General features: G+C 53.0%; 1 protein-coding gene across 1 annotated transcript in view; it reads right to left on the reverse strand.

Moving 5' to 3' along the window:
• The window catches only part of LOC142471288 (uncharacterized), a 34,942-nt gene that overhangs the window by 21,975 nt on the left and 590 nt on the right, over positions 1-12,377 (reverse strand). The window contains exons 2-4 of the mRNA XM_075578120.1: positions 7,298-7,397; positions 2,511-2,623; positions 1,535-1,630 (exon numbers count right to left, since the gene is read on the reverse strand). Of these exons, the coding sequence (XP_075434235.1) occupies positions 1,535-1,630; positions 2,511-2,591 (177 nt within the window). The 5' untranslated portion in view covers positions 2,592-2,623; positions 7,298-7,397. The remainder of the gene's footprint in view (positions 1-1,534; positions 1,631-2,510; positions 2,624-7,297; positions 7,398-12,377) is intronic.

The raw sequence follows: 12,377 nt of genomic DNA on the forward strand, positions 1-12,377 counted from the left end.
GCTAGATCCGCCATTGAAAGGAATGGAGCTCCAATGGCGGCCTATGGGACCCTGCAAAATGGTGCCTGAAAAGGCAGGAAAATGAAATAAAGGGCTATAATCACTATTCAACTATTAACCCTTGCCCTCCCGGATGGATCCCAGTGTGTGGTGCAGACACTGACATTATAATGAAACATGGGAACAGGGGAACATACATTTTCATGACATAGCAAGGTGTAAACCACATTCCTGGACCGCAGTCCAGTTAACCCCTTGCCTCCCGGGTGAGGTCAGGGGGTGGCCATATGGGGTGCAACCCCTTTAATACCTGGCCAACCCCCCTCTCCCTCTACACCCGACATCTTAACACCAAATGTACTGAGTTTGCTGTGCTCACTGCATTAAAACTCAGCCCTGTTGTTTCATCAGTCAAATTCTTCTATCGTATTTACATAGTTTTGATGTCATATGAACTCAGAAAGAACAGATTGCTAAAATCCTGATATATGATCAGTTAGAGGTCTATAGCCAAAAGGAAATCCATTAAATATTACATAATAATAATAATAGCATGTTCTTGTGTAGCGCTGCTAGTTTTACGTAGCCCTTTACAGAGACATTTTGCAGGCACAGGTCCCTGCCCCCTGGAGCTTACAATCTATGTTTTTGGTGCCTGAGGCACAGGGAGATAAAGTGACTTGCCCAAGGTCACAATGTGCCGACACTGGGAATTGAACCAGGCTCCCATGCTTCAAACTCAGTGCCAGTCAGTGTCTTTACTCACTGAGCCACTCCTTCTCATGACGCGGGATGTCTTCCATGCAGTGAAATCATTCACTCCACATACATATCACCTCAATTAAAGCTGTGGATAGGAGAATGTTGACCGACTGAACACATTTGGTTGGAACAGACAGTGAGGAGACATAAACAAATTATTTTGGAACAGGGAAAAATGAGTTTGATAGCGGGAAAATAAGAAGAAACTCCAGTGAACTATTGACATTATAATATCGATTAGGAGGTATTGCCAAAATGCAACACTGATATGATGAGAATCACGTAATAATAAATAGTGTATACGTTTGATTGCGTTCATATATATCTATGTAACCCTTTATTTCATCTTACTGTGGATTATTTATTGTCGAACCTTTAGAAACATTACAACGGACGGACTACTTCTAACTCCTTATGCAAACCAATAGTGGGTGTGCGACTGTGTGTGTCGGCATTCAGATTGGCCATAGATTATTACTAATAGAAAAGGTGAATCGATCTCCAACAAAAGCCAACCATTGGGAATATCCTCTCAATAGCACAACCCTCTCCTGTGCCCAAACTCATTGTTGTTTGACCGTATCTGACTCTTTTCTCTCCTTCTGCCCAATCATGTCCCTTTATTACCTTGTGCTCTCCCTATGCTAAGTCGTCTTGTCTGTCCCAGGCTCTGTCATTGAATAACTGCATCTGTCCCTGGACATCGGTTCTCAAAGTAACACACAGATGCACAATGACATTTGTGACATTCTCCAGCAGTAGAAGTCCTCACCTCTCCAGTCAGCAGGTAGATGATATCCAGGGTGTGGTTCAAGATTCTCTTCGTATTCTTGTTCGTGGAGTTTGTAAGGTGCCACAAGAATGGTTTCTGAGACAAAAGACAACATGAGTGTTAAAACAACACAAAACCCCAGCAAGCTCTTTTTGGGAACCCCTGAGCCCCCACAAAATATATGTATGTATATCAGTGTCAAAATGGAGTGCTATTGAGCGTCGCATATGTATACAACAGACGACAGAGAAGCCCAATGCTACATCCAAAATGACAGAAATACACAGTAAAATACTTATGTATTCTCTTGAAAAAGGTTCATTTAGTTTAACCCTTTGGCCAAAGCGTTGTAAGCTTGCGAGCCACGACAAGGCAGACACCTGTTCACAGGTCGTAACACTACCAGATAAAATACTAATATACCTCTATTCCTATCAACATGAGTGTTGTCAGAAGTACAGATATAAGAAATAAAAGGGCTTTTCTGTCTGTCACTGTGCATTTTGATATACAGAAAAGAAAGAGTATCAGATATGTATCTGTGTCGCTTTGCCGTGTGAGGGACAGATATGAGGGGGGAGTCAGCTTCTTGTACTTATTCATCATCAGTGAGTTAGTCATAAACTGCAGAAGGGCTTCTCTGCTTGGTGACCTCTGCAGTTAGAAATATTGACTGTACTAATCCTTCACATCATTAATAGGAGAGCAACTGGAAAGACTATGAGGAAAGCTACTAAATGTCTAGGAGCTTTGAACATGACAGGACCATGCACTTAAATGTAATCTGTGCTACTTTATTAAAAAGATAATAGGGTTATGGTTTGCTTTTCAACAAACTGAGGTTTTTAGTGACTATCACCCTGCAGTGGAAGGGACAGATTTCATCTAAAAAAAAACACACAGATGCACTGCCGGTCCCTGTTATACGGAAGGAGATACGAGTGGTGCCATTATGACATTCCATAGAAGCCCTCACCTCTCCAGTCAGTAGGTAGATGATCTCCACAGCGTGATTCAAGCTTCTCTCAGCCGTCTGCTTCTTGTCCTTGTCCATCATCAGTGAGTTAGTCAGAAACTCTATGGTGGGCTCTGGGACCAAACAGAAATGGGAAAGATTTACAGATGTAAAGGAATAAGGACGGTTTCGGCCTGTGTCACTGTGAGGTACCGAAGAGAAAGACTATGGGTCCTCTCTATCCATAAGTCTGATGGGAAGCAGGGCACTGTGGATTTCTGCAAAAAAAAATATTTATTAAGTCAATGTGACAACGTGGCGTTTTGGCAGATGCAACTGCCTTTCTCAAGTGAGAAAGGCAGTTGCATCTGATGAAATGTTACGTTGACACATTGGCTTAATAAATATATATTTTTTGGCAGAAATTCGCAGTACCCTGCTTCCCATCAGACTTGTTGATCTTTGAGTGTAGACAGGGATTCCCTGAACCAGGAGCACCGGTGACTACAGAGGTGGCACGATTTATTCGAGTGCGGCTAGTTCCGCAAGCCGGGGGATGCCCTGGCTTGCTAGCCGCACTCCCTCAGCGTGCCGGCACGCGTCATCGGGTGCCTGCGCCCCCTGCACGCGCGTCCAGGGCTCCCCGAGGGAGCCCTGGTGTCCCGCGATGTGGGGGACGGCGGCAGGGGGTTCCGGGGGACCCGGCGGACCCGGCAGCGGGAGGGAGAAAGCCCCGATCGGAGGGCGCTCCTCCGTGTCTTCGGCGCGCGCCCGGCACACTCCGGCGCGCGCCAGGTTACTGCTGCGGCCGAGAACGGGCAAATGCTCGAATAAACCCGGCCGCAGCAGTATATTCATTCTTTTTCTTTCTTTGGTGTGCAGCAGATATTGTGAGTTCCACAGGTAAGGGGCAGTGAGGGAAAAAAGGTTTTAAGGCGAGAAAGAGCTGTAGAGGTGAAAGGGATGGGAAGGAGACAGTTATGAGCAGAGCGCAGGAGACGAGAGATAACACAAGATCAAAGCCAACATGTAGGGATGAGCAGATGAATGAAGAGCCTTGAAGGTAAGGAGAACTTTGTAGATGATCTGCAACTTGAAGGGAAGCCTGGAGAGTGATTTAAGGAGGAGATGTGCAGGGACTGTACTGGGAGAAAGTGAAAAGACGACAGCAGCAGAATTTGGGTTAGTTTTAAAAGGAGAACGTTGTGAGGCAGGGAGGTTTGTTTGCAGCTTCTTACAATAATCCAGATGGGAGATTCATTAGAGTATGAGCAGTAGATTGACAGAGCAAAGGGAAGTTATTGGCAATATTATGGGGGAGAAGTTGGAAATGTTAGCCATGGCATGAATAGAGATGGAAAATGTCACACCTAGGCAATGTTGTTTGGCGACAGAATAGATGGTAGCACTGTTTACTGTGATGGAAAAAGTAGATATTAGGCCAAGTTTAGGACAAAATATGAGGAGCTCCATTATAGACATATTAAGTTGAAGGCGGCGGAGCCCAATCCACGGCATGGATTGGATGTGTAAATGTTGATGGGGGAGGAAAAGTAGTATTTGGCATTAGAAAGAGCAGCGTTAAAACACAAGAGGATAAATATATAGCGTAGAAAATCAGCCTGAGCGAATACTGTATTTCCTCCATAGGCGTTCAGAGGAGTGAACACTGTACAAGTGTGAAGGAAGTGTGTTTATGAATTTAGCCAAGGGCTGCGGATTAGAGGGACAGGGGTGCTGCACCCGAGAAGGGGCATATAGAACAAGTGAGGAAGAGAGGATAGAGTTGTAAGATTAGATATTGTCAGATTCAGAGGAAGGAGAGAGGGAAGAGAAAAGGGAACAGATTTTTGTGAAAATCAGATCTAACTAGTGACTATCCTTGTGGTGCTGGAAGCTTTCCATTGGTGGAGGCCAAAGGAGGACGCTAGAGAGCCAAGGTGAAATGTCTAGGAAACTGAGGGATCATCAATAAGGCAGTTTAAGACCCCCCAGTAAATGAGGAGGAGAGAAAGAAGGATAGCAAGGATTCAAAACCTGAGAGGAAGGTGGAGGTAGAGCATGGTAGGTGGATGGTAGATGACTGCCACGTGTAGAAGGAGAGGCAAGAAAATCTGTACGGCATGAACCTCAAAGGAAGAGAATTAAACAAATGGAGGCATAGGGTGGAGCTGATATAGACAGTGGGAGGACGTACCCCTCCACCCCAGCCATTGGGGCGTGGAGTGTTAGAGAAAGAGAGACCACCATAGGAGACAGATGCCACCACAGTATAGTCATGTTGGGAGAGCAGGTTTCTGTTAGAGCAAAGAGATGAAGAGCGTGAGAGCAGAAGTGGCCATCTACAGCCAGAGCCTTGTAAGTCAGAGAACAGAAGGTTCCAAAGGTTAAAAAAAAGAACTGCAGTAATCAGACGGACTCTGAGAATCAATCATCAGTCTTAAAAAGGAGAGAGAGACAGAGAGAGACTATGGGTGGAAGCCCCTGATGAAGATATTGTGAAAGCCAGAAATCTGAACAGGGAAGATCTCATTAATACAGTATCCAACCCAAAAAAAGTTTGCAGATACAGATTTCAGCATACTGTACCATTTATAACAAAATATAATGAAGCGGCAGGAACAATAAAGGGGATAGTGGAAAAACACTGGCAGATTTTCTTATTTGACTCCCTTTTAAATCCAAGTTTACTCACTCGACCAAACATGGTGTAAAGGAAAGCCAATTCTTTAAAAAAATAAACTACCTCCCAGTGAGATCAAAAGTGAATCCATCAGTAAATATGGAACAGATAAATAGCTAGAGAGAAAACCTAATGGTTCACATAGATGTGGCCATTGTCCAATTTGTAATTATGGGAATAAAAAAAATGGCATCCTCAAGTTAAACACTTTTCTTCATCCCACATTTAATTTACTGCATGACCAGTCATGTTGTATACCTTTTAGAATGCCCTTGTGGTGTGAAATATGTAGGGAGGACAAAGTGAATCCGGTTATCCCAACACATAGGGTCTCTGAGGATTTTCAACTCCTGACTTCTCTAGACACTGGGGCACCAACCTAGCAGGGTGCCCTTTGAAGTACGGAGATGAGAAATCCCTCAGCTCATTCATCCATAACATATGGGCATGTTAATGGATTCATTGCCGGAACGGCAAGAAAGGGTTCCTGCCTTTACATTTAAAACACCATTGGAATAAAGTTTATTTATATATGTTCTGTTTGTGCAACAAATATAAAACCAATATGTATTTTCATGGTACCATTTTAACTAGCTGAACTGCAAAAATTAGAGTGCTAGCTCTTTCCTAGCGCAAGTTATCCACTTAATTGAAGGGGCTCTATGATGTGGGTTGCGGTTTGGCCTATAATCGGTCTGGGTTACAAGCCGGCATACAATGTATCTGTGCTAGCTTTGATCGGTAACCGCAGACGCGCGCCAACAATTCAGCTTAAGTGGATAACGAGACGGCTGGATACAATGTAACAAGAAGGCACTTCAGATAGACCGCAAACCACTTATCCAATTGACTTTGTGGTGTAGACGTCTGCGGCTTGGAAAGTGATACCTATCTTCAAGGCAGCCACTTACTCGCAGGCGCTTCTTCAATCAGCACTTGGCACAGCGCTAGAAGCTCCCCATTGTGTCTCAAATACAATTTGCACAGTTAATAGACATACATTTAACTGCAGCTAGCTTCTGAGCTGCAAAATAGGGACAAGGTTTAGGGTTAACCAGCCAGGCATAATACCTTTATTATTGGCCTGGTTAACCCTCTCACCGCCACAGTGAAGTCGGACCTTCACTCCCAGATAGGAGAAGCCCAGGCAAGTGCATCATCGGTGAGAAGAGAGATTATGTAGACTACCTTGGAACGAGAAGAAGTAAAGCGGGAATGATTCATCTCAAACTGAATGGAGCATTGGTTTAGAAAACCCCGACACTGGTGAGCATCCCCGCCGTACAGGTTGGGCGTGTGGAGCCGGGGTTCGGACAGAAAAGAAGGCATTGTGACGATCGGGAGTTACTCAGGCCAATAATAAAGGCAGTGTGCCCGGCTGATTAACCCTAAATCGTGTTGGGACAGAAGGGGTTAATTCTATGTGCACCACAAATGTCATATTTTCCCCATACAACACCGTATTGTCCCTGTTTTGCAGTGATTAACCCTAAATCGCATTGGGACAGAAGGGGTTAAATGTATGTGCATCCCACTGATGTGTTTGCCCCTACCCCATCTTTCTTGGCCCCATTTTGCAGTCCAGTACCTGACTGTAGTAATAGCAATGTATACGAATTTGGCCAATTGTATTTCAGACACAAGGAGCAAGCAAGCACTCTAATTTTTGGAGTGTAGCTAGCTAAGGATGTACTAAGCCCATACATATTATTTGGTGTCCCCCACACATGCAGAAAGTATATATAGATATATAGATATATACTGTAGATATATAGATATATATATATATACTGTATTTTAGTTATGTTTTAAAAGGTACCGGCAGGAAGCTTTTCCTGTGCCTAGCAATGAATTTATTAACATGCATATATGTTAAGAGTAGACATCCAAGAAAAGGAGAGATGGAGCACAGCTGAGGGCTCCGTTTTTTGTATTTTTGCACTGATCCATTAAACAATATATTTTTTACCTGGGTCCCACTCTCCCAAGCAGTTTATTTATCATCAGCTGTGCTCCACCTCTCCTTTTCTTGGATGTCTGGTCATTGTGGAGTAACGGCAGCACGCACCCACGGAGGAAGTTCCACTGAAGACCCCACAAATGTGAGTTATTCCAACCTACTTACCTGAATTATTCAATACTTGCCAAACCGATGTCAATGTCTGGTCACTAGCCAGTGAAGGTCCCACATCATTCCAGTGGGATCTTTTCCAGCTATTCGGTACCTAGTGGAAGTGGTTTCATTTTAGGGTTGGAGTATTTTGGTCTGGATTATATGGGACCTCCAGGGGACACTATACAAAGCGCTTATGCCCATGGGCTATGCAGCCAGTGGCTCATGTTTGAGCACCATACAGCTTTTGTGATCTTTTATATGTTATGAGTAAATGAGCTGAGGGTCTTTCATCTCCGCACTTCAAAGGGCCCCCTGGAAAGCGAATGCCATAGTGCCTATGAGAAGTGCCGGAGTTGAAAAGCCTCAGAGAGCCAAGGCGTTAGAGGGGCCATGATACCCCTGAGTACCAGATCCTGGTACCCAGTATGGGGCATTCACACTTTGTGGCCAAACCCCAGACTCAGGGTCGCCAGCTAAGGGGCTGACCCTGGTATGCTAAGGAGCGCAGGTGTGAAGTTGACATATGCTCCGTGCAAACCAGGAGGCAGACCCTGCCCTTTTTACAAACTCCTGGCAGAATGGGGATTGGTGGTTAAATGTTCATTTCCCAGAATCCCTTGCTGTAGTGGAAGTGCTGTATGCTGGGTGATAATGGGGAAAGGCAGGGTGCAGACCTGCCTAAGACATGCAGATGAGCATACAGTTGTATTTGCATATTTGCTTTCCTGTGGAGGGTTTATGTCACTTTTTTTACTCACCATAACTTAACTCAGTATTATGGTTTAGCCTATCCCATAGCCTCTTTGCATACCCAGTTAAAATCAACCCCACACTGATGAGACCCATTAAGGTCGAAACAGCTGTCTGTGGGTGGTTTTCTGGGTATGCACCTTAACCCTGGCTGTGCTCAAAGCTGTGACCATGCAGCAAGCTTAAGCCTATAGGGAACCATGTTATAAATGGTTTTTGAGGCAAAAAGTGACACTGTGTGCTCATTTGCATGTCATTTCCCAGAATCCTTGCTGCAGTGGAAGTGCTGTATGCTGTGTGATAATGGGGAAAGGCGGGGTTGCAGACCTGCCTAAGACATGCAGATGAGCATACAGTTGTATTTGCATATTTGCTTTCCTGTGGAGGGTTTTTGTCACTTTTTATACTCACCATAACTTAACTCAGTATTATGATATATATATATATATATATAGTGACAAAAACCCTCCACAGTAAAGCATAAAGCAACTGCAGTGGAAGCGCTGTATGCCCGTTGACAATGTGGAAAGACAGGGTTGCAGAACTGTCTAAGACATGCAAATGAACATACAGTAATATTTACAGTTGAGATATATATATATATATATATATATATATACTGTATATATATATATGTGTTATTTCAAATCTTTTTCTGAGTATTTCTGTATTAGGGGATAACTATTTTTTTTATAGCACGGCTATTTATATTTAATTCATAACTATTTTTCTGGAATGGAAAAACACAAAAACAGGCACTAGTCGGGAATTTTTATTAATCTGAATTCACGTGTAACAGAATTTTGTGCAAGAAAATTCATTTAAATATCACAGATCCTTGCAACATTATTATACCATGTCTGTAACATGCACATGAATCTACTATATATTTGTGAAAGTGACCTATGTGTCCGTGTCTGTATGTGTCTCCCTGTGTCCCTAGCGGCAATCCCATTGGACCGTGGCCCGCCCGCCCCCGCACACCTCGCATTGGCCTGAGGCGGAGTGACGGGCCAAAGGTCACACACACACACACACACACACACACACACACACACACACACACACACACACACACACACACACACACACGATATAGTTACACACACACACACCCCCCCTCGCCCATCCACCCTCTCACCCCCCCCCCCCGCCCTTCCCGGCGGCTGGCCCGCAACAACGGAACCACCCCCTATCACCACTCCGCGGGACCTCACAAACATCACCCTCTCTCCCGGTGCTCCCTCCCACAGACCGCTCCCACCCCCCCAGAGCACGCTCGCACCTTCAGGCCTAGAGGCCGCGCCCCCAGCTCACCATCCCCGGGAGCGCTGCTCCGGCTCTCTCAGTCGGGAGCTGTACGGGCCGGCTGCCCACACCACCTCCTCACCTGAGCGTCTCAGCTCCGCATCGCCGGGGGGAACGGAGACCGCCGAGGAACCCGAGGAGGAGGAGGAGCGCGGCCCGGTGCGAGGTAAGTAACCGCAGGGGAAGGGATCTTTCACCCGGGCCCGGCCCTTCACCCCCCCCCCCCGGCCCTTCACCCGGCCCTTCACCCGGCTCGGCCCTTCACCCCCCCCCGGCCATGCCCTTCACCCCCCCTCCCCTTCGCACCCCCTCCCTGCCCTTCGTTACCCCCCCTCCCTGCCCTTCGCCGCCCCCCTCCCTGCCCTTCGCCCCCCCCCTCCCTTCGCCCCCCCCCTCCCTGCCCTTAGCCCCCCCCCTCCCTGCCCTCCCCCCTCCCTGCCCTTCGCCCCCCCCCTCCCTGCCCTTCGCCCCCCCCCCTCCCTTCGCCCCCCCCCCTCCCTTCGCCCCCCCCCTCCCTGCCCTTAGCCCCCCCCCTCCCTGCCCTCCCCCCTCCCTGCCCTTCGCCCCCCCCCTCCCTGCCCTTCGCCCCCCCCTCCCCTTCACCCCCCCCCTCCCCTTCGCCCCCCCCCTCCCTGCCCTTCGCCACCCCCCCTCCCTGCCCTTCGCCGCCCCCCTCCCTGCCCTTCGCCCCCCCCCCCTCCCTTCGCCCCCCCCTCCCTGCCCTTAGCCCCCCCCCTCCCTGCCCGCCCCCCTCCCTGCCCTTCGCCCCCCCCCTCCCTGTCCTTCGCCCCCCCCCTCCCTGCCCTTCGCCCCCCCCTCCCCTTCACTCCCCCTCCCCTTCGCCCACCCCCTCCCTGCCCTTCGCCCCCCCCCCCCCTCCCTGCCCTTCGCCCCCCCCCCCTCCCTGCCCTTCGCCCCCCCCCCCTCCCTGCCCTTCGCCCCCCCCCCCCCTCCCTGCCCTTCGCCCCCCCCCCTCCCTGCCCTTCGCCCCCCCCCCCTCCCTGCCCTTCGCCCCCCCCCCCTCCCTGCCCTTCGCCCCCCCCCCCTCCCTGCCCTTCGCCCCCCCCCCCCTCCCTGCCCTTCGCCCCCCCCCCCCTCCCTGCCCTTCGCCCCCCCCCCCCTCCCTGCCCTTCGCCCCCCCTCCCCTTCACCCCCCCCCTCCCCTTCGCCCCCCCCCCTCCCTGCCCTTCGCCCCCCCCCCCCTCCCTGCCCTTCGCCCCCCCCTCCCCTTCACCCCCCCCCTCCCCTTCGCCCCCCCCCCTCCCCTTCGCCCCCCCCCCTCCCCTTCGCCCCCCCCCCTCCCTGCCCTTCGCCCCCCCCCTCCCTGCCCTTTGCCCCCCCCTCCCTGCCCTTCGCCCCCCCCCCTCCCTGCCCTTCGCCCCCCCCCCCTCCCTGCCCTTCGCCCCCCCCCCCTCCCTGCCCTTCGCCCCCCCCCCTCCCTGCCCTTCGCCCCCCCCCCTCCCTGCCCTTCGCCCCCCCCCCCTGCCCTTCGCCCCCCCCCTCCCCTTCGCCCCCCCCTCCCCTTCGCCCCCCCCTCACTGCCCTTTGCCCCCCCCTCACTGCCCTTTGCCCCCCCCTCCCTGCCCTTTGCCCCCCCCTCCCTGCCCTTTGCCCCCCCCCCCTCACTGCCCTTTGCCCCCCCCTCCCTGCCCTTTGCCCCCCCCTCCCTGCCCTTTGCCCCCTCGCCCCCCTCCCTGCCCTTTGCCCCCCCCTCACTGCCCTTTGCCCCCCCCCCTCCCTGCCCTTTGCCCCCCCCTCCCTGCCCTTTGCCCCCTCGCCCCCCTCCCTGCCCTTTGCCCCCTCGTCCCCCGCCCCCTCCCTGCCCTTTGCCCCCTCGTCCCCCGCCCCCTCCCTGCCCTTTGCCCCCTCGCCCCCCTCCCTGCCCTTTGCCCCCCCCTCACTGCCCTTTGCCCCCCCCCTCCCTGCCCTTTGCCCCCCCCCTCCCTGCACTTTGCCCCCTCGCCCCCCTCCCTGCCCTTTGCCCCCTCGTCCCCCGCCCCCTCCCTGCCCTTTGCCCCCTCGTCCCCCGCCCCCTCCCTGCCCTTCGCCCCCCACCCCCTCTCTTCGCCCCCCACCCCCCTGCCCTTCGCCCCATCCCTCCTGCCCTTCCCCCCCCCCTCCCTGCCCTTCCCCCCTTCCCCTCCCTGCCCTTCCCCCCTTCCCCTCCCTGCCCTTCCCCCCCCCCCTCCCTGCCCTTCGCCCCCCCCTCCCTGCCCTTCCCCCCCCTCCCTGCCCTTCGCCCCCCCCTCCCTGCCCTTCCCCCCCCCTCCCTGCCCTTCCCCCCCCCTCCCCTTCGCCCCCCCCTCCCCTTCGCCCCCCCCTCCCCTTCGCCCCCCCCCTCCCCTTCGCCCCCCCCCTCCCCTTCGCCCCCCCCCTCCCCTTCGCCCCCCCTTCCCCTTCGCCCCCCCCCTCCCTGCCCTTCGCCCCCCCCTCCCTGCCCTTCGCCCCCCCCTCCCTGCCCTTCGCCCCCCCTCCCCGCCCTTCGCCCCCCCCTCCCCTTCGCCCCCCCCCTCCCTGCCCTTTGCCCCCCCCCTCCCTGCCCTTTGCCCCCCCCTCCCTGCCCTTTGCCCCCCCCTCACTGCCCTTTGCCCCCCCCTCACTGCCCTTTGCCCCCCCCTCCCTGCCCTTTGCCCCCCCCTCCCTGCCCTTTGCCCCCCCCCTCCCTGCCCTTTGCCCCCCCCTCCCTGCCCTTTGCCCCCTCGCCCCCCTCCCTGCCCTTTGCCCCCTCGCCCCCCTCCCTGCCCTTTGCCCCCTCGTCCCCCTCCCTGCCCTTTGCCCCCTCGTCCCCCGCCCCCTCCCTGCCCTTTGCCCCCTCGTCCCCCGCCCCCTCCCTGCCCTTCGCCCCCCACCCCCTCTCTTCGCGCCCCCCCCTCCCTGCCCTTCGCGCCCCCCCCTCCCTGCCCTTCGCGCCCCCCCCTCCCTGCCCTTCGCGCCCCCCCCCCTCCCTGCCCTTCGCGCCCCCCCCCCTCCCTGCCCTTCGCGCCCCCCCCCTCCCTGCCCTTCGCACCCCCCCCTCCCTGCCCTTCGCGCC

Source organism: Ascaphus truei, chromosome 20 (assembly GCF_040206685.1).
Source record: "Ascaphus truei isolate aAscTru1 chromosome 20, aAscTru1.hap1, whole genome shotgun sequence".
Lineage (NCBI taxonomy): Eukaryota > Metazoa > Chordata > Amphibia > Anura > Ascaphidae > Ascaphus > Ascaphus truei.